This window comes from Meriones unguiculatus, chromosome 5 (assembly GCF_030254825.1).
Source record: "Meriones unguiculatus strain TT.TT164.6M chromosome 5, Bangor_MerUng_6.1, whole genome shotgun sequence".
NCBI lineage: Eukaryota > Metazoa > Chordata > Mammalia > Rodentia > Muridae > Meriones > Meriones unguiculatus.
The window spans coordinates 99,206,561-99,234,138 of record NC_083353.1 but is presented as its reverse complement, the minus strand read 5'-3'; the positions used below and the strand labels follow the sequence as shown (position 1 = coordinate 99,234,138).

The following is a 27,578-nucleotide window of genomic DNA, read 5'->3' as shown; positions in this document are numbered from 1 at the left end:
AGAGATGTAAGCTCTTGCTGGGAAATGGCTGAGCTGGATTTGATCAGCTTGGCTTGTTTTTAAAGAGCATGCTCTTAACTTCTGTACTTGCCAGCATGTGTATCTCTGGAGTTCATGCATCACATATATATTTTCTGTATTGTTTTTCAATCACATTGGATAGAATATGTTAAAGACTTTATTTTTAGTTATGTATATCAGTGTGGGTATGTGCAGGTGTCCACATAGGCTGGAAGAGAAAGTTGGGTCCTGCTAGAATGGGAGTTACATGCAAATACTTCTAAGCTGCCTAACTTTGGTACTGGAAAATGGGTCCTCTGGAAGAGCAGTGCATGCATTGACCACTAAGCTATCTCTAGCTTCCAGATAGAACATTTTAAATCCTACTCTTTCCCTCTTACTGTATGGAACATTTTATTTGTCACTTATAGGTCATGATCACATTGTCTTTCACTGGCTGGATAACCTGTCATCAAATAAATCCTTATTTGCCTCTGATTGTTATAGATTTGGTTATTTTTACTTAAATTATACTGCAATGAACATCTTGTGTATTCATACTGAGCTTTCTCTGATTTTTTAAAAAAATAAATTCCCAGCAGCAATCAATGATTAAAGGTTAGAAAATGTCTCTCCATTCCTTTCCCTTCCTCACCTTTTCTCTTCCATCAGGAATCGAACCCATTACCTTGCCTGTGGCTAAGCATATGTTCAACCACTGAGATACACTCCCAAGCTAGAAAACTTTCTCACTTAATTGTGTTCTGTAGTGCCCATGGCTTGTTTCTTTTTATTGATGAAGAGGAGTTCTCTCATGGAGCTTTTTTAGCAACAATACAGTAACCAAGCTGTGTTTAAAAATCCTCTTAGTTGCCTTATTTGAGCTGCTATAACAAAATGCCATAGACTGGATCATTGATAAACAGAAATATGTCTCACAGGTCTGTAAACTAAGAAGTCTAAGATTGAAGCCTCAGTAAGACTGGCATTTGTGTTGACTTGAGTGCACTGAAGAACGCTGTGTTCTCATATGGCCAGAGCCAGAGTAATAGCACACTCCCTTCAACCTTGAGCTTGTGTAGAGCAGAACTCATTGTATCAGGCATTCTTTAATCACCTCCATAGGCCATTCTCTTAGTTCTGTTGAATTAAGGACTAAGTGCCTAAGTTTTGAGGGGAAACCATTCTCTAGACAAGACAAAAACATTTCTATTTTCTCTTAACACAATGAGGAAAGAAGTTTTGCAGTGGAGAAATAGCCTATAACTGGGCTATTTTTTTTTTCAGGAATCTTTGAAACTGCTTCTCTCTCTCTCTGTCTTTCTCTTTCTCTCGCCCTCTCCTTCCTTCTCCTTCTCTCCCTTGGTGCCTTCCTTCCTTTTCTCTTTTTCTCTCTCTCTTCCTTTCTTCCTTTTGTCTTCTTTTTTAATTTGCATTTTTTTTTTCCTCGAGAGAATCTTACTGCAGAATCTATTTGTACATCTGACACAGATATGCTATTTGGAATATGACCAAATAGTTAGAAATTTTCATCTTGAAAACTAAATAAGTGAGAGTAAAAGATGGAGAAATTCTTGGAGCAGAAAGAGTGAAGGCACCTGGTCTCAGAGAAACTAGATGTCAGTTTGAGCTACTGTTAGCAGTGCAATATTTGGAGCAGAATTTAATTTAAAAAAAAAAAAGTTGCTTGGGAATACTTAGTCCTACATAAACACAAGATGCAGTCGTGTTTGTATCCAGTTCCATGTATGTGAGTTACATATATGTTAAGCCAACACAAAGTGATGGGAGATGATGCATTATTCAGTAGAGGCAAAAAAGGCAAATCAAGCCATCTGGTAGTTGGGCCCTCTTCAGTTTCTTTCAGGATAGCTGCTTCACTCCCAGACACATCTTTTTATTTGGTAAAATATTTGAGGTCTTTGGGAGGAAGGATTTCTACTTTTCTTCAGCCTTTAAATGATGACAAGCCAAGCCTCTTGGTAGGGAGCAAGATGTGGAGTGAGGACCTCTAGGGGGCCTCTTGGCCAGCAGAAGTGCTAGAGCAAAATGTCAGTGGTGGTGCCTGTTGTGGGCATGCTGTCAAACTCCAGGAAAGGCACTGGTTGTCTGGGCCAGTGAGATGCTCAGTGGCTTGCCACCTAGCTAGGCAATCTGAGTTTGATCCCTGGGACCCATATGATAGAAGGAGATAGACTTCCATTAGCCAACCTCTGACCATCACACACACATTGTGATACATGGGTGTGTATGCTCTCTCTCTGTCTCTGTCTCTGTCTATCTATCTGCCTTCCTGCCTGCCTGTCTGTCTCTCTGTAATTAATAAAAAGATGTTAGTTGTTACAGAGAGCAGGGGAGTAGCTTCACCTGTAGGTGCAGGAAGCACCGAATATTGATAACACTGCCTGCCAAATTCATTTCCAACCACCTCTGGATGTGAACACAGGAAAGAGCCTGGAGGAAGGATGGCCTTGGCAGGAGGGGGCTCCCTCAAAGCATGTTACAATAAACTGAATCCAGGGCATTGCTCAGACGGAGCAGACCTTAGTTGTTATAGTAACAGCGTTCGAATGAGAGCTGTGAAGGCCAAAGTACAGAACTATCCACATGCTCAGCTGTGGAACAGGATCATTTTGTCCTGAGAGGTGGGCAGGCTCCATTCCAGAGGCACAGGAAACAGCCACCATTGTCTCTGTTGTTTGAAGAAGTCTGTGAAAGCTGTAACGAACCAGATACATAATGTAAACCCTGGTAAATTTTAGTAGGAAGCCACAATAAAACAGCTTTGAGACTCACAGATATTTCCTGTGATTACCACCACAGTATTGTATGTTCATTTAATTAGGAGAGCTAGGAAAAAAGAAAGAAGCCATTTCTGGTTACCTTTGTAAACAACACAAAGCTCAGAGATCCTGGTACACACACACATGCACACACACACACACACACATACACACACAAACAGAGACAGACAGACAGACAGACAGGTCTGTATGAGATAGGGATGCTCTGCAGATCTGCAGATATTGGTTACCGTTATGGTCCTGTGGATTGAGCACTAAGGTACACAAGCTCCTGCTCTGCCTTTCCATTTTTGGTCATTAGAGTGTTTGACATTGCGGTCAGCAGGTGTCTGCAGAATTTACCTGAAGCCACTGCTCACCCAGATACCAGGATAAAATGGGTACAGTTACCAGGAGCCCTGAAGGAACCTGAAACTAGACGTGGTCAAGGATGAGGCAAGTCTCAGAGGGGTCATGTCTGTGTTAGGTGTGAGACCACTGCCTTTAAGTTGAGTTGATGCTTACAAAAATCACCTTGGGTTGACCTGAACTATCTTTACTGTCAGCGTGTTCTGGGAAGCTGAGGACAGGAATTTAACTTTTGTTCATTTTCATTTTTAAGACAGGGTCAGGCTAGTATCAAGCACCCAGTGCTCCTACCTAGACTCTTTAAATGTTGAGCATAAGGAGCTGAATGTGTATTCTGCATTTCACTGTTACATTTTCATTAATCCATTTTTTGTTTTAATGCTTATCAACTCATGTGCCTGAAAATTAGCATTTCAAGAAAGATTTGTCTTTTCTATTTGTTTTCCTCTGAGCAAGCTTTGGTTAGTGTGATTCATATAACCATGAGCAGTGGAAAATTCATTTCCCATACTGACACACGTATAATGTTAGGAATTAAGAGGGTAGTAACCGTAAGATTTTACCTCAAATATCCTATTATTTAAAGGGGGAGGGACAAGCCTTTGATCAGGCACTGTTACTTTGTTGTTTAGGACTAACAGCACCCATGAAGGTTGGCACAGATTCTTAAGAACACCTCTGCCTATACCTTCTAGAAGCTTGAAGGTGGATTTCTTCCTCCAGAATGTGTGTTTCAGTTTCTTATTCTCCCCACATGCCTCATGGCATCCTCTACTTTCACCCCACAGCCAACTCATCTCTTTCTTATTCCTTTGAGCTTAGTCCCAGGGCTCCTTTCTGGTTGCCTTCATGTCGCTGAACAAATAGCTTATGCTGTGGCCTCCCCTCCCTCTTGTTTCTTATATTTGGATCGCAGGGCCTTATTCCAAGGAATGCCTAGATCGCCCCACCTGAGTTTGCCCTTGTGATTTATGTGTGTGAGAGAGGGTCTGACGTGGCCCAAGCTGACCTCAGACTCACTGTGCAGCCCAGGGTGGTCTTGACCCTCCTGCCTTCCTGCTTCCGCCTCCCAAGTGGTAGGGTTGCCTGCATGCCTGTCATGGCCAGCTCTGTAGAGCTGACTTTTTAGTTTGAGACATTCTCTTTTTTCTTCCCTCATTAAACTCTTTAAGATCTCTTTGCCACTGAGCCCCTCCCTGCCCGTACTGGCCGCACATGGCATTTCTGAATGAGCCAAGGCTGTTTCCATAGTAAACTCTGATTATGGAAGCAGCATGGTGGGAATTTTCGACTTTTCCAGCTCATCTCCATGATCTTCTTTTCAGTGGCTTCCTAACTTTGATTGAAATGCACTGAATTGCCCAAGCAGCAGATGCTTCCGTATTCATGTGTAGATGTAAAACCATCTGAAACCACGTAGACATGAATGTTAGTTTATTCATTCTTACAGTCTTACTTTGTTAGTATGGAAAAGCATGAATTATGAGAAGAGAAAAAAATTTCCAAAGATAACTTTTTTTTTTCATCACAAACTGATTTTTTTTAATGTCTATTGAAAAGAGGTGAAAGAATTTCTTCCCCAAGGATTTTTTTGTGCCTTTAATTTTTTATGATATGCTCCACTCCCTGCCTATTGTGGGGACCAAACCTAAGGCCTCTCAAGCAAGCCCTCTACCACTGAGCTAAACCTCCAGTCCTGGTTGGGAGAATTTTTAAATCATGAAACTGACCAGTGACCTGAATGACTGTTGCTCAGTCTGAGTTGTCTCCTCTTGCCCTCTGTCTGACATAAACTTCACCTTGCTTGTGTGCCTGTGGGTGTTACCCAGCTCTCTCTGACCTGCCTTTGAATCATGCCGTGACCGTTGGTGGATGTGTAATTTGCTGTAGACCTCTGCAGTCCAGAGACCTGCTGTCAGAAACACATGGGATAATGAGCTAACAGTTTCCTTATTCCATGACAGCGACTGAGGCTCAGAGATAAGGTGGTAAACTGGATGGAGCTTGTGGAGAGGGCAGCGTTGGGTTGGCATCTATGGCCCTGAAAGACACTGTGTGCCTGGAACAGCTGCTTTTTAGTAACAGGACTAACATTGATACTAGTAGGACATTTCTGTTAATGACTTTGAAGGCCTAAATACTCTGTGTCTGCACACATGCACACACACATGAACACACATGCATGTTCACATGCGTACATGTGCATATGTACACACAGGTTCTCCCATGCACCCTCTCACCCATACTAGCAAAGCCTGTGTCCTTATCGTTAATGTTAGTCACTAGTAACAATCAATTCACCAGTTCCAGGCCGCTTAATAAACTCTTAGGTTTATAAACTCCTTTTGAATACTTAAAGTAAAAAACAAAACAGAGGGGCAGGGCTTTCTGCTTTTATGTTGTCCAGGTTGGTTTTCTGATAGGTGGGGATGAAGGTCGATACTCATATTCTGAAATAAGTGGGTCTTGGTTCCTTCATGTACCAAAGAGATCTTTGAAGCAGGGCGAGTAACTGGTCGGTGTCGCTCTTTTATCTCTAGGTCGACGCCTTTCCTCCCAATGGCTATGGCTTGTACAACATGGTGGGGAACGCGTGGGAATGGGCCTCGGACCGGTGGGCGGTCCACCACTCCGCCGAGGGGGCCGCCAACCCGGTGAGTACCGCCACAGCAGCCTCCTTCCCTGAAGGGCGCCACTTGTCCCCTGAGCAGACAACAGCGAGGACGTCATGTGTTCGTCTTCCTGTCAACCTCACATCTCCCTAAACAAATGCCAATTGCTCGTCTCATCTCAGCTGTAGGGCCCTTTAAAAAAATGTCTTATTTCGTGTGCCACCGGACTGTGATAATGGCGACTAGTTGGGTCATCTACCTATGCTCCGTCTCATAAACTTGAACGAAGTGTGATGCTTAAACGGCCTCGAAATCCATTAATGTTTTAATATTAAGTGATAAGATCCACTAGGTGGCATTTTTCGTGAAACTCCTGGCCTGGGTTGTGGTGAGTCCAGATTTTGATTCAGCAGCAGCATTTGGAGAAAATGAGGATGGGTAAATGCGGCGTCAGGAACTTGAGCCACTTAGAGGTTGTCTCACGAGCTTGTCTATATGACAGGAGAGAGCACTGTCTTCTTCAGGAATAGAAGACCGTCTTGTCCCTCTGAGCTTTACTCACTCTGCTTTGTAAAGAATGCTGAACACAAGGTCCCTGCCTCTGCAGCCAAGCTGTCTAGAACCGTACATCAAAACTGAGATTTGAAATGAGTGTGTGTTTGGACAGTTCCTCCTTCACAAAGAACATCTTCTTGTGCTTGAACACATTGTAGGTGGAATATGTAACAGTTCCGTTCTAACAAATGTAGGCATTCGTTAGCATGACCAAAGAACAGCACTAAAACCAGTCCCACTGGAAATGCTCTATCCTTAACCTTTTGCAGCACATAGAAGACAATGATAAAGAACATTCATTCTTTAGTTAGTTTAGCCAGTTTAGAGTTATTGAAAAACCTGTTGGACTCCATGCCTCAGGCTATTTTCAGAATGTTCGGATAAGTTTCTGTTTGATATGCTTAATTTGTTTTCACAGAAAAAAATATGTGGGCTGTTCATGAATAATCCAGAGATATGTATCTACTTTTCTGGGAGTGCAGATGAAAAAGCTGAGTTCTTTCGAAACTCTACCCACCCTTTCCTTTCCTTTCTGGCAAGGCTGGTGGAGGTAGAGGTCAAACAACCTGTGTCTCCGAGTGGGAATAAGGTTGTGCATATTTGGGGAGGCTGTACTTGGAGCAGCCACTCTCTCCACTGGCAAGGCGTGACTTGGCATTTGCTGTCAGAGGCAGAAATAGATTTTTCCCTGTCAGATTAAAGCATCTGCATGCTTGGAAGGGGCTGTGCAAGGCTCCAGAATCTTGGCAAGTTGTGAATGTATCTATCTGACCATCTGGTGTTGAGCTGAGTACTCATTAGCATTCACTTTTGTAGAGGTTTGACTTTTTCCTAAGGATTTGTAGGAAAATTCACATTTTTCCCTTTCACTAGTTTCAGGCCATTTCCTGGATGTCACTCTTTTTCTACTGAAATGGTCCCATTGAGATTCTTCTTTGTCACAGTGGCCTCATTTGCTTTATGATTTGATGGGGTTGCAATTTAACAATTTTTGAGAACTAAATCCCAGATAAGTGATGCCATCATTGAGATGTTACGGCTTTCTTTACCCAGTAGACCAGCTGTCATCATTGTCTTTCATCAGTTTCCTCATCAGCTACCTAGGTGAACTTCCTCCCTTCACTCAGTCTGCTATCTTTCAACAAGAATGGTCTTTGTGCAGAACAAATCCAATATTGTTACTTTTCCATTCAGATTCATGTATGAGTGTTCTCTCTCTCTCCCTCTTCTTCCCCATCTTCCCTTTCTCCTCCCCCTCCCTTCCTCCCTCTACCCCTCTCTCCTCTCTTTTCTCTCTCTTGAGTTGTAGTCTTGTTGCATAACCTAGTCTGGCTTGGAGCTCACCATATAACCCAGAATGGCCTTGAACTAGGAATTCTCTTGTTTTTGCCTTCAGTGTGCTGCTGGAATTACAGGTTTGTTTCAATATGCCTGGTTCTGAATGACTTCTTGCTGTCTACAAACTAAAGAAAGGGTAACTTATCAATATGACTCTAAAAGCCAAAAATGATTTAGCCTTTGCTATTCTCTTTTTTAGATACAACTTTCATTTCTTTTAAAAAACTTTTAACTATGAAATGTTACAGAATTCCAGAGGAGTAGAGAAAGCACCATAATAGGAACCTGCATCGCTGCTTTTTTTTTTTTCCTTTTTTGTAATCAAAGAAAAAAGATAAAAGAACAAAAGTTGTTCTTACTGGCACTTGGTGCTGTCAGTATTTTACACTTCAGCTCCTCTGCTCCGTGGTGTTTAGTACTATTTTACTGTGTGTTTTCAGTAAAATACTTTAAAAAAAAAACTTATTTTTTTATTTTTATTTTATGTGTATGAGTACTTTGCCGGCCTGCATGTGTCTGTACCAAGTGGGTATGTGTTGTATACAAAATTAACTGTATACAAAAATAACTAAAAAGAAAAAAAAAATCAGTAGCCCTCTTTTATACAAATGAAACAGGCTGAGAAACAAATCAGGGAAACAACATCCTTCACAATGGCCACAAGTAATATAAAATATCTTAGTGTAATTCTAACCAAGTAAGTGAAAGATCTGTGTGACAAAAACTTCAAATATTTGAAGAAAGAAATCAAAGAAAATTTTAGAAGATGGAAAGATCTTCCATGCTCATGGATCAGTAGGATTAACATATTAAAAATGGTCATCCTGCCAAAAGCCAACTACAGATTCAATGCAATTTCCATCAAACTTCTAACACAATTATTTACAGACCTTGAAAGAGTAACCATTAACTTCATATGGAAAAATAAAAGATCCAGAATAGCTAAAAAAAAAAAAAAATCTGTACAATAAAAGAACTTCTGGACGTATCACCATCCCTGATTTCAAGTTGTACTGTAGAGTAATAGTAATAAAAACAGTATGGTATTGACATAAAAACTGACAGGTCCACCAATGGAATTAAATAGAAGACCTAGTAATAAACCCACATATCTATGAACACCTGATTTTTGACAAAGATGCCAAAACTATACAATGGGAAAAAAAAGTACCTTCAACAAATAGACATCTAACTGGATGTCTACACATAGAAAAATGCAAAGGATTCATATTTATTGCCCTGCACAAAACTCAAATCCAAGTGGGTCAAAGACCTCAATATAAAACCAGATGTACTAAATCTATTAGAAGAGAAAGTGATGAAAAGCCTTGGACTCATTGGCACAGCAGACAAATTCCTGAAAAGAATAATAACAGCTCTAAGATCAACAGTTAATAAATGGGACCTCATGAAACTGAAAAGCTTCTGCAAGGCAAAACAAAACATCAGTCTACAGATTGGCAAAAGATCTTCACTAATCCTATATTCAGTAGAGGGCTAATATCCCCAAATATATAAAGAATTCAAGAAGTTATACACCAACAAATCAAATAACCCAATTAAAAAGCGGGGTACAGCAAATGTCCTTGTTGTATATTTGAACATCTTTTGGATATATAGCTGGCTCTTGAGTTAGCACTATTCCTAATTGTCTGAGAAAGCTCCAGATTGATTTCCAATGTGGTTGTACAAGTTTACATTCCTACCAGCAATGGAGGAGGGTTCCTCTTTCTTCACATCCTCTCCAGCATGTGTTGTCACTTGAGTTTTTTATATTATTTGCTCAACCATATTCTTAGCAGCTTTATTTGTAATAGCCAGAAACTGGAAACAACCCAGATGTCCCTCAGTTGAGGAATGGATACAGAAATTGTGGTACATTTACAGAATGGAATACTATTCAGCAATTAAAAACAAAGAAATCATGAAATTTGCAGGCAAGTGGTCGGATCTAGAAAAGATCATCCTGAGTGAGGTATCCCAGAAGCAGAAAGACACACATGTTATGTACTCACTTATAAGTGGATATTAGACATCTACTATAGGATAATCATACTAAAATCTGTACACCTAAGGAAGCTAATCAAGAAGGAGGACCCTGAGTAAGATGCTCAAGCCTCATTCTGAAAGGGAAATGAGATGGACATTGGAAGAGGAAGAAAACAGGGAACAAGACAGGAGCCTATCACAGAGGGCCTCTGAAAGTCTCCACCCAGAAGGCTATCAAAATATATGCTGAGACTCATAGCCAAACTTTGGGCAGAGTATAGGGAATCTTATGAAAGAAGGGAGAGATAGAAAGACCTGGAGGGAACAGGAGCTCTCCAAGGAGAGCAACAGAACCAAAAAATCTGGGCCCAATGGTCTTTTCTAAGACTGATACTCCAAACAAGGACCATGCATGGAGATGACCTAGAACCCTGCATGGAAGTAGCCCATGGAAGCTCAGTGTCCAAGAGAGTTCCCCAGTAAGAGGAACAGGGACCGTGTTTGACATGAACTCATGGGCTGGCTTTTTGATCACCTTCCCCTGAGGGGGGTGCAGCCTTACCAGTCCACAGAGGAAGACAATGCAGCCAGTCCTGATGAGACCTGATAGACTAGGGTCAGATGGAAGAGGAGAAGGACCTCCCTTATCATTGGACTGGGGCAGGGGCATAGGAGAAGAAGAGGGAGGGCGGGTGGAATTGGGAGGGGATAGGGGAAGTGGCTACAGCTGGGATACAAAGTGAATAAACTGTAATTAATAAAAATTTAAAAAATTTGAAAAAGTGGAGTACAGAGCTAAACCGAGGATTCTTTTTTTATTTAACTTTTATTAATTACACTTTATTCATTTTGTATCCCCCTCCATCAGCCCCTCCCTCCTTCCCTCCCGATCCCACCCTCCCTCTCCTTTCTGCATGCATGCCCCTCCCCAAGTCCACTGATAGGGGAGGTCCTCCTCTCCTTCTTTCTGATCTTAGTCTATCAGTTCTCATTAGAAGTGGCTGCATTGTCATCTTCTGTGGCCTGGTAAGGCTGCTCCCCCATTAACAGAGGATTCTCTAATGGCTGAGAAACACTTAAATGTTCAGTCTTCTTAGTCATCAGGGAAATGCAAATCAAAACGACCCTGAGATTCTATCTTACACAGGTCAGAATGGCTAAGATGAAAATCTCAAGTGACAGCATATGCTGCTAAGGATGTGGAGCAAGGGGAACACTCCTCCATTGCTGGTAGGGGTACAACCCCTTTGAAAATCAGTCTAGAGTTTCTCAGAAAACTGGGAATAGATCTACCTCAAGGCCCAGCTACACTGTGGGAATCAGGAACCGAGTGGATGGGGAAGGAGTGGTGACGGAGCCCATGCAGAATCTCCGGAATCAGACTCCAGAGACCATACTCAAAGTTGCAGATCTAACTTTACTATCTGGTGGAACAGCCTTTAAAGGATTGAAAGGCCAATCAGTTCATCCCTTGATAGCTTCAAGCACCAGTAACAATCAGTCATGTTGGTGTGACTATAAGGAAATGGGGGAGATGTGTGTGCCTGGGGGTGGAGAAGGCAAGGTCACTTTAGGAGACTTCCTCCTAAGGGGGAAACAGTTGCTGCCTTAGCCTCACATACATTTTGAGATCTGTAGATGAAAGTAGCCTTGTGAATGCTGGGAACCAACACCCTCCCTTTGCTCCTCAGTGATGAGCTGTCTCTCTAGTCCCACAGTCATTTTGCAATGTACTCTTATTAAGAAACATTTGGCTAACCTGTTGATCTTTTGGCCACATCTCGTTTTCAAATGTATGTATTTTTGATTGAATATCAGACATTGTATGTGGGAAAACTGAGGCAGGTTTTCGGGGTCTAGCTGGTGCAGCCTTTCTCTAGACCGTCTTTACCTTTGCTTCTGTGTCACATTAGCCTAATCCAGTTAGGAACTGGAGTTTCTGAACCCATTGCCAGTTCACTCTGGTTCTTCAAGGAACCAACCAAGAGACTAGGGAAGACTCCTGGGAGGGCTGCGAACCTCAGATTGTTGTTTCCTGAAGGCTGTAAGTGGGTTGGAAGTTGTTAAGCACCTGCTGCCATTTGAATAGGCAGATCTCTGGGGAATGCTTTCTGGGATTTGGGCTCTGCAGTTCTTGCAGCTGTAGAGGCTCTTGCCTGGTTTGACCCATTCCTATTTCTCTGTGAGGGCCTAATTTGTTTGCCTTTCTTCCCTAATGGTTTGTGTATCTTTAGTGCTTAGCAAAGGACCTAGAGTATAACCATTAATCCCATAGTAATGCCAGTTCCAGAGACTTAGACCTGCAACACTTCAGTCTCTGTCCAAACTCCAGGTGTTCCGAAAGCGAAGTTAGAAGTAGACATCTTCGTGGAGAGTTTTGACCACAGTGCCTGTGTAAGCATTTCAACCCAGAATCTGACCTCTTTACTGCCTTGTACTTTCTTAGTGCTAGTTCCAAGATGAGCTTATAGCAAGTAGTTTTAAAACTGCTTTGGAGAGCTTGGGAAAATTCAGCTGTTCCCATGCACAGGTTAGTCAGGAAATAACCGTTTTCTTATTCAGTGACTTCTAGGAAGCAAAAGTTAATCATTAGTTTTTATTTTATTGGCCTGAAAATCAGCAAAGCAGGTTGTAGAAACAGCCCAGCATACTTTGTACATAAAGTCTTAAAAGAAAATAAGATATTTGGCCATGTGCCATGAGGATCAGTTTAGTTTGCTTGTTTGTGTACGTCTGTCCATCTGTCAGTCCCCTGTAGGTGTTTGCAGAGCACCCACACAGTCAACCTGAAGTGTAGCCATTTGCTATGATACATCTTGCTCTCCTGACCAGAAGGCTTTTCAAATTCCTGAAGGCAGTCAGAGCATTTGTCTCTTAGCTTTTCTTTTTCTGAGTAAGTATTTCCCTTTCTTCTGTTGTATCTGGGGTAACTTACAGTTCAGGGTAACTCAATTACCTTCTTCTGAACAATGTCGGTGGGAAAAATGTCCAGAACGTAAACAGAAGCACATTGAACCGCTTGGAGCTTTTAGTGTTTAAATTGTGGATCTTGGGAAATTTGTGTATACATTTTGTACTATCTCAGGCATGGAATCCAAGTGTGCATATGAAATGCTTCCATATCATGAATAGCTTACATAATAGCCTGAAGGCTATTTTAAATAATATTTTAAACAATTTTGTGTATAAAACAACTTATGCAGTTTGAACCATCAGTCTTTCAGCATACTGATATTTGATTTTTTTTTCTTTTAAACCTGAGGGTAGCTTGGGTAGATGTGCTCAGCTTATGGTAGCTTTCTTTTCCCGAAATTTTCTCCAGTAGATCTGGTAGTTTGTAAGTGGAGAGAACACCAAACCAAAAGAGCTGAAGTCAAAGCCACATTTCTATAGTTCTCACTGTGTTCTGGGGCTGTCCCTGCAGTGGGGGTTCACACCGGGCCACAAAAATCAGGCCTTGCTGTCAAGAAGGTTCTCTGGGGGAAACAGTGAGTGCTAAGCAAATCAAGGTCCACCATGGTGAGATTTCTTGTGCATATGTTGGAGCCTGGTCGAAATGTCTGTTCTTGACTGTGGGAGCTGTGATCTCTAGAAGAGGCCCTTCAGATAATGGCAGCATATCATTCTGCTAGTGGGATCCAAAGGTAAGAATGGCAGGGCCTGGCCTCTTAAGGATTTCAGGAGAAGCAAAGGTTCCCCCTATACTACAACCATATACATTGTTTATGGTACCTTTGGTACATGGAGCCATTGCTGTCTTCAGTTTACTCACAGTACATTAACTCTTTCCCATATGTGTACACACTTGTTTATTTTCTCTTTTATTTTTTTTGGCTTTGTATCCCCACCCCTAATGGAAGAATTAGACATGAACATAGAATTTCTTTTGGCTTTAGAGAGTGACTTAAAAATTATGTTTCTTACTTCAGTCTACTCAATAAAAGTTTTTTTTTTATGATTTATCTTTTTCATAGTGTCTGACACTTGGTAGGGCTCGCAATGTTGAATGAAAAGAGCAAAGAGTTTGCCAGTGGGTGATTTGTCGTTCTTAGTAATATTCTTTCTGTTGTACTCAGTAACTACTGTGGTTGAGTAATGCAATGGGGAGATCAGTAGCTGTGTCTCCACTTGCAGTGTTTAAAATGCTCCAAGGCCAGAGGTGAGTCATCTCACTCTTATTGGGCTTAGCCCTTCTTCTGTTGTCCTGGTTGGTTTTTGTCAACTTGACAATAAGCTAGAATTATCTGGAAAGAGAAATCCCAAATGATAAAATGGCCCCCATCAGATTGGCCTGTAGGCAAGTCTGTGCGATAATTTCTTAACAGATGATTGATGTGAGAGGGCGTAGCTCACAGGGGCTGGTACCACCCAGGGGATCCTAGGTTGAAAGAAAGCAGGCTGAGTGAGCCATGGGGAAACACGGCAGTGAGCAGCCTCCCTCTGCTTCAGTTCTTCCCTTGAGTTTGTGCCCTGACTTCCCTCAGTGATGTAGTTCAACCTGAGAGTTGTAAGTGAAACAAGCCCTTTCTTCCTCAAGTTGCTTTTGGTCGTGGTGTTTTATCCCAGCAATAGAAACCCCAAGATACCTGTAAATTGCCTTTAGGATGTAGTGAACCATTCTCAGGGAACAGGCAATGTGGGCAACTATTGCTGCTGATTGGGAAAGTAGACAACCATTGAGGATAGTCACGCAGTTGGGAGGATAGCTTTTAAATGATTTAAATGAAGGTCTGTATGCATGTATCACTGCATGATACAGTAGCTTTGGGCAAGAGGATAAAATCCTTTGGTTCTGCTTCCTGCTCTGTGAAAAAAAAAAAAATGAACAAAAAAATTCAGCATTGTATTCTGGTACTGAAAAGAAAGGCTGAAGCCCTGAGCCCCATGCCTGCAGCAGTCACTTGGCAGATGAGAGCTAATTAGTATTTCCAAGCACCCGTGAGTGGGAATGTTTTCTTTTTGCCAATTCTTTTTCTCAGAAAAACTTTTTGTTTAATAAACCAGATCATGTTACATACGTTCATTTGCTCAGCAGCATTACTGGACACTTGGTCTGAGCTGGTGGTAAACATCAGTATCACAGGCCTCGGACCACAAAGAGTAAATCCTGACTATGGATCCTTATCATTCATGTGGCATTTGGTGGTTTTGTCCCACTTATGCCTTAGAAGCTAGAGCCAAAGCCCAGGTACAGTTTCCTTTTTTATGCCTTGCTCATCCCTTTCTAAAACTGAATAATAGGGCTGTGGGGACCAGCAGGGATTACCAGAGCCTCTGACTTTTGGCCTCCTTAGTTGTATCTACAACTTTCTGACAGGAGAGGACACTAAATTCTGGGTGAAATTTGGGCTTTAATCTTGGGTCAGTTGCTTGAGGCTGCTCTGTCCTGCCTTCATATGGATAGAGAGACAGGTAATAGCTTAGCAATGCATTGAGGGCCAGACTGTCTCCATAAGACTGTCATCTCTGTGGGCCTCCTGGCCAGCTCTTTGTGGATGTTTTTTCTCAGTATTTCATTCACTCACCCAACATGCCATAGTATCTTAGCCCCTAATTTTTTAAAATTTATTTTCTTTGTTCTTTATCAGTTTCATTTATGTAAATAGCGTTTCCTAATCATGTTCATTTTACACTCCCCTCTCCCATTCCATCTGGGTACCCTAACCCTCATTCCATCCTGTGATCACCCTCACCAGTAACACAATGAGTTCAGTTAGTGTTGCCTATGGGAATGTTGAATTGTCTTGTTGACTTCATCTTAGCAGGCAACTTATAGCTACAGTGAGTCCATTAGTGCAATGGCTGTGCCATTTCCAAAAGGCAGCATTTCACAGCACTCCTCCTTGTCCTCTGGTTCTTATACTCTTCCTATCTTCTATTTGGTAAGGTTTCCTGAGCCTTTGGTGTGGGAGGCAGAGGCTCTTGTATCGATGTCTCATTTAGGATTGACCACTTAATAGTCTTACTTTTAACACTTGTCAAACCCTAGTTTTTGTTCTGCATTTTCAATTGGAGCTCTGTTTTATCTTATCATTCTCAGGAGTCAACAGAGATCAGCGTATGTATAGATTCTGACCTACAAAATATTTTTATTTCTAGTTTCTCATGTATGAGTGAATTTGTATTTGTGGACGTTTTCCATAGACTACCGATGAACCAAAAGTGGAATCATTACAGAAAACAGCTATCTCATTCAGTTAGGAGCAGTCCTCCATTTGAGCTTATAGATTACTGTAAATTGTTTTTTGTGTTTTGTTTGTTTAAGATAGGGTCATATGCAGCTGAGCCTGGTGTCTATATAAACTGATGACATGACCGCTCCATGGTATGGTTAAGGGGAAGGTTTTTATGGTAGATATGAGAGAGAGCAGCCAGAGGCTGCTTTGGAAGAGTCCAGAGCAGAAAGAGAAAGAAACAGACCAAAACAGACTAGACCTGGCCTGGGCTATTTGTAAGAGAGGGGAGAACAGCAGGGGATAGAGACAACATAAAGGAGAGAAGCAAGAGCAGAGAAGAGAAAGAGAGAGAGAGGAGGAAAGATGAGAGAGGAGGGGGGAGAGGGAGGAAGGGAAAGGAAAAAAAGGAAAAGGAAAAGGAGGGGGGAAGAGAGGGAAGGAAGGAGACACAGAGAGAAAAAGAGAGAGAGATAGCAGGGTTATAAGACCAAATAGCTGTGTGGAGGGAAGCCCTTGAGCTAGAGGAAGTTTCAGGTAGGGGAAGGAGGTGAGAAGGGCTAGGTGCTAGCCTAGACTTTGAAATGTACATCAGGTACTTGTGATACTGAGAGAGCCTGAAAGCCAGCATCTGCTTTGGTATTCTGATAGGCAACATAGGTAGCCATTTGTCCCTATGTCAGTGATAAGGGAAATTACTCCTTTTGATTGAGGAAAACTAGCTTCGCAAGTTCCTAAGGAATGCTGGCTTTTACACAACAGGCAGAAATCCTCCTAGAGTTCAGGTTGAGCCCATTTTTTGATATTTGCACAGTGTTTTGAGTTTGGGGAATTGGAACTTCATTTGCACCTAACAGCTTCTAGCCCTTAATGTAGCTGAGGATGGTAAAATATGTCATGGTGTGTGTTGCTGAAGATGTAACCCAAATCCTCATACTTTGGTAAACAGTCCACTACTGAGCTATATATGTGCCCAGCCCTGTAGTTTGGGTTAAATGAAATTATGTAAACTTGTATGGTACTTTCATTGGAGTGGAGTCAAAATGGCTATGCATTTTGTTGATATAGGTTTCTTTCTGAATTAGGACATGTATGTAAGTGCTGTATCTATCATCCATCTGTCTGTCTATCTATCTATCTATCTATCTATCTATCTATCTATCTATCTATCTCCATCTGTCCAACAATATCTCTATCTACTCTATATTCATCCATCCATCTATCCATCTGTCATCTATCTCTACCTCTCCTTCCTCTTTCTACACACACACACACACACACACACACATACACACTCACACAGACACACATGTACACACGTGCACGCACACAACTCATATCCTCAAAATCTTTCTAGTGATGTGAAAGTAGGTCTGTATTCTCAAAACCATTTTTCATGATAATTCATAGAATGAAGAGAAGTCCTGACTTCACATGGTTTTTGAACCTCATTTGTAGTTTAGGCTTAGTTCCAGCTTTTCTGATCCCTAGACTTGTTGCTGTTTACTGGACTCTTAAGTGTTATTCAAACATAAACTATGAAGGGCTACTTACTTCCTTGTAGTAATATTTTATCACAAACCACATATGTTAGACCAGGAAGTGTTATGAATATGCAGGATAATTTAGGAGGCAAGAATCGCTGTGTCATGCAGTGCCTCTTTCCAAAAGCAAGGGGGTAGGTGGTAAATTATGCCTACAGTTTCTAAGATTTTGAGTTTTGAAACTGGATTCCTGGCCTTCTTGCTGTCGCCATCTCTTATTTCTGTTAAGTTATTATTAAAATTACTGATTTGGCAGATTTTTGAGGGTTTTTTTTTGTTTTGTTTTTACAATCTGCCACTGAACTTGTTAATGAATGATAAAGTAACACTGTGTCATTTTCCATTTCTATAGCTTGTAGTGCCATCCCTCTGCCACACTGTGACTCATTGTTCTTTCCCTCAAGGATCTGGAAATAAAGCCTGATGAGAAAATAGAACAGTCAAATTATCTTTTCTTCTTAATCAGGCTATGCTGTGATTTTTTTTTATGTGGCTTTATGGACCCATTTTTAATACAGGTATACACATATCACATGTCACTCTGGTGCAAGTGTATAGAGGTGGCCCTTGATATCAGCAAGTTCTGCTTCCAAGGGTTTCATTAACTCCCCACTGAAAATATTGAAAAGTTGTACCAAAAACTGTCCAGACCGTTTTGCTGTTGTTATTTCCCAAACAAGATAGAGGTTTGAGTAATGTCTGTGTTATATAAGAAATAATGTGTAATCTAGAGATGATGGAAAGTACATAGCAGGATGTGTAAGTTGTATGCCAACACTGCTCCATTTTGCATAAAGGATTAGACTATATGTGGATTTGAGTTCCTCTGGAGGCTCTCGGCCCAATCCCCTCGAGGTACTGAGGAATGATTGTATTCTCATCTATTTAGCAACATTTATCCATAATCTACCAATGTTATATTTGTATGTAAGGTTTTGGGCATTTATAAACATAGCGCCTTTACTTTATGAAGGTTGCAGATGTTTAAAAAGCAAGTGAAAACAGACGTGTGTCTGTTTAATCAAGTGTAGGGACAAAGTATAGTATGATTGTTGGAAGCATTTAGTCTTAAAATTGGATCTTGTTTTAAGTCTTAGCTCAGCCACCCACTAGCTGAATGGACTGAGGCAAGTGTTTAATGCACTCACTCAATTTCCTTGTCTGTCAGTGAAGGAATGGTAGTGTGGGCTGATGAGATGGTCAGAGGGTAAAGGCCCTGCCACCAAGCCTGACAGCCTGAGTTCCATCCCTGTGTTGTGGAAGGAAAGAACAGACTCTTGAAGATTTTCCTCTGAAATCTATGTGTGCCATGGAAATGGGTCATTTTAATATCTTCTACAAAAGCATAAAGTCAGCCTTGGTCTTAAAACACACTGCACAGAAAGATACACCATTTGATGGGTGCCTTTACCATCCCAAGTTCTTTACTGCCTTCCTTACCTATATATGTGCAAAAAAAAAAAAAATAACAAAAAAAACCAACAAAAAAACAATAAATAAGTATAATTGAAAAAAATGTGAAGAAATAAGTCTTTTTTCCAGTCTATTGGGAGGTTTCCATGGTACTGTGAAGAAAATATTTAGTGTAAAGGCTGGCGTGTAGTAAGCCATTCTCTGTGCTAATTATAACTGGTGTTTTAAATGTAATCAAAGTTTCAAAGAAATATTTGTTAGCTCTAGGCACACACCTTACTCTGAAATCTAATACACAGAAGAGCTTTTTTCTGGATCCTTTTGGAGATGTGGAGAAGAGCTTTGCCATCTGGTAGCAGGCGTTAAAAATAACACTCCTTCCCGTGGACAGCCTCCACTTCGTACCCAGGGAAGGAAGTAAACGTAATGTCTCATCAAGTGAGACAGTGTACAGAATGGGGCGCTTAGCACTCACCCACTTGCAGACTGTCCAAGTAAAATCAGGAAAATCTTCAAGGAGTTCTTTGAAAATAATGTCTAAGGTAAAATAGCATTTGGTATAAGCTGATTACCATGTTGTCCCTTAACTTGCTGATAAAGTGTCATGCAGAGCACACAAGGTTGCATGAGAATGTGTTAAGTTTCTAGGAAAATGGAATTGTTTCTCCTTTTCACCTTAAGGGATGCTTAGAACCCTGCCTGACCCTGCTTGCAGGACCAAGGATTTCATAGTGAACTTGTTCTGGGAAGTAGAAGTGATTGACTCCGGAGCAGGTTGTTATGCCAGTGTAGCCAGTAAGTACCCTGTGATGTCGGTGGTTTGGTTTGGGTTTGACTGGAAGTTCCCTTTCTCTAAGATGTATGTGTTGTTCACAGCGAAGGAAACTGATTTCTTTCTACTTTAGTGTGACTCCCACTGGGGTTGGAGTGAGTTGTGCAGTATCACCCCAGCTTTCCGGGCTTGAAGGAGCACCTGCACATTAGGAGATGCAGTCCTCAGAACAGCGTACTGCCTTTGTTAGACAGAAAAGCAGTTTTCTTGGTACAGAAATCCATGAAACTTGTTTTCTCTCAACAATGCCTGCCTCAATGTTCAGCCTGACTTTTTTTTTTGGCACTTATATATTTCATATTCTTAATTTTTAAAATTACCCCTCATTTACCACAGTGTGTATGTATGTGGTGCTGGGTACTTTGGAGCATTAAACCATTTTCCTAGAGCCTGGCTGCACTTCTGTCTGGAAGAAGTGGAGCATGGTTATGAAAGTTGAAGCCCCTGAATGAGGCATTTTAAGGAAGAGTGTAGCTACTCACCTCACATCCTTGGACGAATGGATATAAAGGTTCTCTGGAGGTGGTGAAACAACTTGGGGTGGTTGAAAGCACCCATCTAAGCGTATGTCTATAAGCTGCCATGGAATGGCAGTGAAGACAGGACCGCAGAGGGTCCCTCTGCAGCACTTGCATTTCACAAATGAGCGACCTCACAACCAAGAGTGAGGGCTCAGAGCCCAGACTACACTCTGGTAGTTTGCAGTTTCTTGTCCTTGTGGCCACTGCCCTGGGATGCCTTCTGTCTGGTTCATCTTGCAGATGACTCTGATTATTTTTTGTCTGTAATATATTTTAAGACCAAGACTGACTTTTGTGGAAAAAGATTTTAAAGTGATCCTTCCATCTTTTGTTTCTTTGTTTCTGATCTTCTTTGCCTTGTTTGCAAAATCTCAAATCACTGGCCAATAGTTATTTCACGGACATTTAAGTATAGTCACCATGGAGTCAGTAAATTGCTGTTGATAACATCCTCAGTCTCAGACACTGGTGAACACTCATGATGAAGTGGTGAACAGAATAAAGCCTGTGCTGTCAAGGCTCCTGCCTCATCCCAGCAGAAATAAAGGTGGAAAATGCTAGTATGTCTCTTTCTTCTTTCACTTGTCATAGCTGCCATCACTGCCTCTTCTTTCTTTTCTTTTTTTTTTTTTTTTTTTTTGTTGTTGTTTTATTTTGTTTTGTTTGCCAATGGGGATAGTATTATATATCCCTGTGTGGCCACAAACTTGCTATGTAGTGCAGGCTGGCCACAAACTTGAAATCCTCCTACTTCTGTCTCCTAAGTGTTTTTATAGACATGTACCATCACACCTGGTTTAGATACCACTTCAACATCAGATGTGATATATGTGGTTTTTCCTGACATGAAGTACATGTCATTTTACTACACCAGTTATCCAAGCCCGTAGGTGATCAGCAGCTCATGAATTCTAACATCAGCTGCAATTCCTGACGTTAGCACAGATCCCACACATTAAGATCTTAGTCTTTTAAGATTGTTCCCATTTCAGACACTAGCCTGAAACACAGCACCCAGGTGACTTGGGCTGTCCTTGGCTCCTGTACATTCACTTGTTCTCATAACCACTTATTCTAGCTTTTTATGTATAAAAAGTTCGAGGCTAGTCTGGGAGCCCTTCTCACCCCACCTTCCAAAAACATAAACAACGGGGAGGTGGATGAGGTGAAGCTATGCAGTGTCTTTTTTTTCTTGGTCTGTATCAGCCTTTATTTATTTTTTAAAATTTTATTTTTTTATTAACTACAGTTGACTCACTTTGTATCCCAGCTGTAGTCCCCTCCCTCATTCTCGCGCAATTCCACCCTTCCTCCCTCATCTCCCATGCCCCTCCCCAAGTCCTCTGATGGGGGAGGTTCTTTCCTTCCCTCTGATCCTAACCTATCTTAAAAAAAAACAAGAACCAAAAAAACTCTTTACTCACAATTCTCCTTGAGTTACAGGTATTTTCCTGAAAAGAGTCTGTAAAGGAATGTTTATGGGCCTCAGAACAGCTGATTCATTTATCGTAAAACTATCATGCTAAATGAGATAGCCCACTAAGGGCACATGGCCTGACAGCCTGGGCTTGAAATCTGGCTCCTCTATCTGCTTGTGACCTTGCTTGGCTTCTCACCTTTGATCATTCTTTTTTTTTAAATTTTTATTAATTATAGTTTATTCACTTTGTTTCCCTCTGTACCTCTCTCCTTTCTTCCCTCCCAATCCCACCCTCCCTCTTCCTCACCCGTGTCTCTCTCCCAGTCCACTGAAAAGGGAGGTCCTCCTCCCCTTCCTTCTGACCCTAGTCTATCAGGTCTCACCAGGAGTGGCTGCATTGTCTTCTTCTGTGGCCTGGTAAGGCTGCTCCCCCCACAAGGGGAAGTGATCAAAGAGCAAGCCAATCAGTTCCTATCAGAGACAGTACCTGTCCCTATTACTATGAAGCCCACATGGATATTGAACTGCCATAGGCTACCTCTATGCAGGGGTTTCAGGCCATCTCCATGAATAGTCCTAGGCTGGAGTATCAGTCTCAGAAAATACCCCTGTGACCCGACTTTTAGGATCTGTTGCTCTCCTTGTGGAGCTCCTGTCCTCTCCCAGTCTTACTATCTCCTACTTCTTTCATAAGATTCACTGCAATCTGCCCATTGTTTGGCTATGAGTCTCAGCATCTGCCTCTATACCCTGCAGGATAGAGCCTTTAAGAGGCCCTCTGTGGTAGGCTCCTGTCCTGTTCCCTGTTTTCTCCCTCCTCTGATGTCCATCCTCTTTCCCTTTCTGAATGGGGACTGAACATCTTAGCCAGAGTCCTCTTCTTGATTAGTTTCCTTAGGTGTACAGATTTTAGTATGTCTATCCTATATTATATGTCTAATATCCACTTATGAGTGAATATATACCCTGTGTGTCTTTCTGCTTCTGGGATACCTCACTCAGGATGATCTTTTCTAGTTCCTACCATTTATCTGCAAATTTCATGATTTCCTTGCTTTTTATCGCTGAGTAATATTCCATTGTGTAGATGTACCACAATTTCTGTATCCATTCCTCAGTTGAGGGGCATCTGAGTTGTTTCTAGCTTCTGGCTATTACAAATAAAGCTGCTACAAACATGGTTGAGCCGATTTTCTTGTTGAATACTTGAGTGTCTTTTGGAAAAATGCCTAGGAGTGGTATAGCTGGATCTTGAGGAAGCACTTAAATGTCTGATAGAGTGCCAGATTGATTTCCAGAGTAGTGGTATAAGTTTACATTCCCAGCAGCAGTGGAGGAAGGTTCCCCTTTCTCCACGTCCTCTCCAGCATGTGTTGTCACTTGAGTTTTTCATCTTAGCCATTCTGATGGGTATAAGGTGAAATCTCAGGGTCGTTTTGATTTGTATTTTCTTGATGACTAAAGATGTTGAACATTTCTCTAAGTGTTTCTCTGCCATTTGATATTCCTCTATCGAGAATTCTCTGTTTAGCTCTGTACCCCATTTTTTAAATTGGATTACTTAGTTTGCTGCTTTTAAGCTTCTTTAGTTCTTTATATATACTGGATATTAACCCTCTGTCAGATATAGGTTTGGTGAAGATCCTTTCCCTATCTGTAGGCTGTCGTTTTGTTCTGACGACAGCATTTTTTGCTTTACAGAAGCTTTTTAGTTTCATGAGGTCCCATTTATTGATTGTTACTCTTAGAGTCTGTGCTGTTGGTGTTCTATTCAGGAAGTTGTCTCCCTTGCCTATGAGTTCAAGGCTCTTCCCCACTTTTTCTTCTAACATGTTTAGTGTGTCTGGTTTTATGTTGAGGTCTTTGATCCACTTGGACTTTAGTTTTGTGCAGGGTTATAAGTATGGATCTATTTGCATTTTTCTACATGTAGACTTCCAGTTAGACCATCACCACTTGTTAAAGATGCTGTCTTTTTTCCATTGTATGGTTTTGGCATCTTTGTCAAAAATCAGGTGTCCATAAGTGTGTGGATTTATGTCAGGGTCTTCTATTCGATTCCATTGATCCACCAGTCTGTTTCTGTGCCAGTACCATGTAGTTTTTATAACTGTTGCTCTGTAGTACAGCTTGAGATCAGGGATGGAGATACCTCCTGAAGATCTTTTACTATAGAGAATTGTTTTAGCAATTCTGGGTTTCTTGTTGTTCCATATGAAGGTGAGAATTTTTCTTTCAAGGTCTGTAAAGAATTGTGTTGGTAATTTGATGGGAATTGCATTGAATCTGTAGATTGTTTTTGGCAAGATGGCCATTTTTACCATTAATCCTGCCAACCCATGAGCATGGGAGATCTTTCCATCTTCTGATATCTTCTTCTAATTTTTTCTTCAGAGACTGGAAATGTTTTTCATACAAGTCTTTTGACTTGCTTGGTTAGGTTCACTCCAAGGTACTTTATATCCTTTGTGGCTATTGTGAAGGGTGTTGTTTCCCTAATTTCTTTCTCAGCCCTTTTGTCTTTTGTATACAGGAGGGTTACTGATTTTTTTGAGTTAATTTTGTATCCAGACACTTTGCTGAAGGTGTTTATCAGCTGTAGGAGTTCACTGGTAGAATTTTTTTGGGGTCACTCAGGTATACTATCATATCATCAGCAAATAGTGATACTTTGACTTCTTCCTTTCCAATTTGTATTCCCTTGAGCTCCTTAATTGTCTTATTGCTCTAGCAAGGATTTCAAGAACTATGTTGAAGAGATATGGAGAGAGTGGGCAGCCTTGCCTTGTCCCCGATTTCAATGGGATTGCTTTAAGTTTCTCTCCGTTTAGTTTGATGTTGGCTATAGGCTTGCTGTATATTGCCTTTACTATGTTTAGGTATGTGCCTTGTATCCCTGATCTCTCCAATACTTTAAACATGAATGGATGTAGAATTTTGTCAAATGCTTTTTCAGCATCTAAGGAGATTATCATGTAGGTTTTTTTTTTCTTTCAGTTTGTTAATATGGTGGATCACATTGATGGATTTCCATATATTGAACCACCCCTGCATACCTGGGATGAAGCCTACCTGGTCATAGTAGATGATATCTTTGATGTGTTCTTGTATTAGGTTTGCAAGCATTTTGTTGAGTATTTTTGCATCAATGTTCATAAGGGAGATTGGCCTAAAATTCTCTTTCTTTGTTGGGTCTTTGTGAGGTTTAGGTACCAAGGTGACTGTAGCTTCAAAGAATGAGTTTGGTAGTGTTCCTTCTGTTTCTATTTTGTGGAATAGTTTGAAGAGAACTGGAGTTAGCTCTTCTTTGAAGGTTTGGTAGAATTCTACGCTGAAACCATCTGGCCCTGGACTTTTTTTGGATGGGAGATTTTTTGATGACCACTTCTATTTCCTTAGGGAATATAGGACTATTTAATTGATTTACCTGGTCTTGATTCAGCTTTGGTAAGTGAAATCTATCAAGAAAATTGTCCATTTCATTTAGATTTTCAAATTTTGAGGCATATAGACTTTTGAAATAAGTTCTAACAATTGTTTGGATTTCCTCAGTGTCTGTGGTTATGCCCCCCCTTTTCATTTCTGATTTTGTTGATTTGGATGGTGTCTCTCTGCCTTTTAGTTAGTTTGGCTAAGGGTTTGTCTATCTTGTTGATTTTCTCAAAGAACCAGCTCTTGGTTTCATCGATTCTTTGAATTTTTTTATTTGTTTCTAATTTCTTGATTTCAGCCCTAAGTTTGATTATTTCCAGCCATCTACTCATTTTTGGTGTGTCTGTCTCTTTCTTTCTTTCTTTCTTTCTTTCTTTCTTTCTTTCTTTCTTTCTTTCTTTCTTTCTTTCTTCTTTCTCTTTTTTTTTTTAGGGCTTTTAGTTGCTTGAATGAGATGTTTCAAATTTCTTCTTGAAGGCACTTAGATCTATGAACTTTCCTCTTAGTTTGAAAAATGGGGCAAATGACTGGGTACCTGCACATGCCTGTGCTGACACAGTTGTTAATAGTTCTTCCTTTGTCTTCTAAATTTTTCTTTATTTAGACAATAAAGTGTGTGGTTGACTTATAATAATGATAATAATAGGCTCTATTACAGTAAATGGCCATTTTACAGATTTAATAATAAAGCAATACTTAGATATGTGAAAAGTATCAACCTGTGGGTTTACTAAGGTACTGCTTACTCTCTGATTGGAATTAGTATGTTAAATATAGTATCTTGTCTGTGATTCCAGAAACAAGAGGTATAGTTTATTAGACAATGGAGAGCTGTCCATCATGGTATGAGCAACTTGAGGGAATTCTTGCGAATTCTTACTCTTTGACCTACTAGGAGTAGAGCAAATAGTATGAAGAAAATGTCTGTTTTCATTCATTTAAAAAACAGGGGAATTTGCCACCACAGGATTGTGCGGTTTTATAAGAAAAGAAAGCTATTCATTTGGTTTGTGTGTCTGGTGGGCTGTTGTTCTAATTTGATCTTCCCTCTACCTTAACCTTTCTTTGGCATCACCTTCCTCTTTCCTCTTTTAATGCAAAAGTTAAATCTAATTATGTTCCTTTTTTCTTTCCTTCTTTCCTTCCTTCCTTCCTTTCTCCTTTCCTTCCTTCCTTCTGTCCTTCCTTCCTTCTCTCCTTCCTTCCTTCTTTCCTTCCTTTTTCTGGTCTTGTTATTTTGAGAGAGGATCTCACTATGCCGACCATGCTGGTTTCTAACCCACAGAGATCCTTCTGTCTCTGCCTCCCAAGTGCTGGGATTAAAGGCATGTACCATCATGCCCCGCTTGCAAACCCTTTTTCATTGATCCTTTTCCTAGGGGATGAGTAACATTTCACATTATTCAGAAAGCTTTATTTGAAGTAATGCTTTATCTGCTTACCCTTAAAATACTTTTTCCTGTTCAGCACTGAGCATAAAAGAATTATAGGGACATTTTTACTTTGTACCTTGGGCAGAGATTCTGTGACACCTATACGATGGTTGAGTGCTTAGAGGTGAAATAAGTCCCAAGGCGCCATGTGTTCTGATATTCATAATAAACAAACCATTTTAAACATTCTATGCACTTATTTCTGTGCAGAATCTCTATCAGGCAACACAGCGGTGAAGGAGGCAATGTTAGAGTTAAAATGTATCCTGTACAGTAGAAAGGAAAGTTTCTAGTGTACAGAATGCTTGGGAGGCAGGGGTGAGCAGAACTTCCTGAAGGAAAGAAGTTTCCTTCCTGCTTGATTTTAATTGTGGCCAATGCTTTTGTGTTTAGTATATGTGTAGAAAATCACTTTGATGTCTTAGGAAGTTAACTTTATTTAGGTATCTCGCCAGGATGGTCATTTTTGGGCTCTAGTCTTGGTGTGCACTCTACTCCTCTGTGGCTCTCGACTTGCTAGCTGTTAAACCACCACATGACACACGTTGGCACTCTTGGGCTTCAGGATTCCAAGTTCCTTGTCCTTAAAATGATACTTCCTGCTTTCCTGGGTCATCATCCGGATCAGTTGAGATGAAAGACGTGAGTGTACTTGCAGTAATTGTGATGTAGAACAATCAGCAGTCATCAGTTGTTTTATATTATGGGATATTTGAAAGCAGACTGCCTTTCTTTAAAGGGCTAGGACTGATGTGATAATGGTCTGTACCCATCATCCTGGCTCCCACGAGGCTAAGACAACCTGGCTAACAATAATGAGGCCATGCCTTAAAAAAAAAAAAAAAAAAAAAAAAAAACAGATTCAGAAGTGACTGAAGAAACTTCTTTTAGGAACAGTGAGCAGAGCCCGTGTCTTAGTCACAAACGTGATGCCCCTGTTGGCTGTTAGTGTTTAGGAGACCTTCAAATAGGCAATGCGATAATTTTTTTGGTTGCCGTGAATTTGGGGTTGCTGGATCCCTGCCTATAGGAGTCCATGTCCTCTGCCAGCTGGAAGGCTTCCCTAGAAGTCAAGCGTTCCAGGGAATCCAGCACTCCGCCAACCAGGGCAAGGGCAATTTAGCTCTCAACTCAGCTAGTGCACTTCTCAAGCTTGGAGAGTAG

The 27,578-nt window shown here is 41.0% G+C and overlaps 1 protein-coding gene across 1 annotated transcript in view; it reads left to right on the top strand.

Annotated features, from left to right (window-relative positions):
- Positions 1-27,578, top strand: part of Sumf1 (sulfatase modifying factor 1) — a 75,884-nt gene that overhangs the window by 32,698 nt on the left and 15,608 nt on the right. The window contains exon 7 of the mRNA XM_021643244.2: positions 5,693-5,806. Coding sequence (XP_021498919.1) covers positions 5,693-5,806 — 114 coding nt within the window. The remainder of the gene's footprint in view (positions 1-5,692; positions 5,807-27,578) is intronic.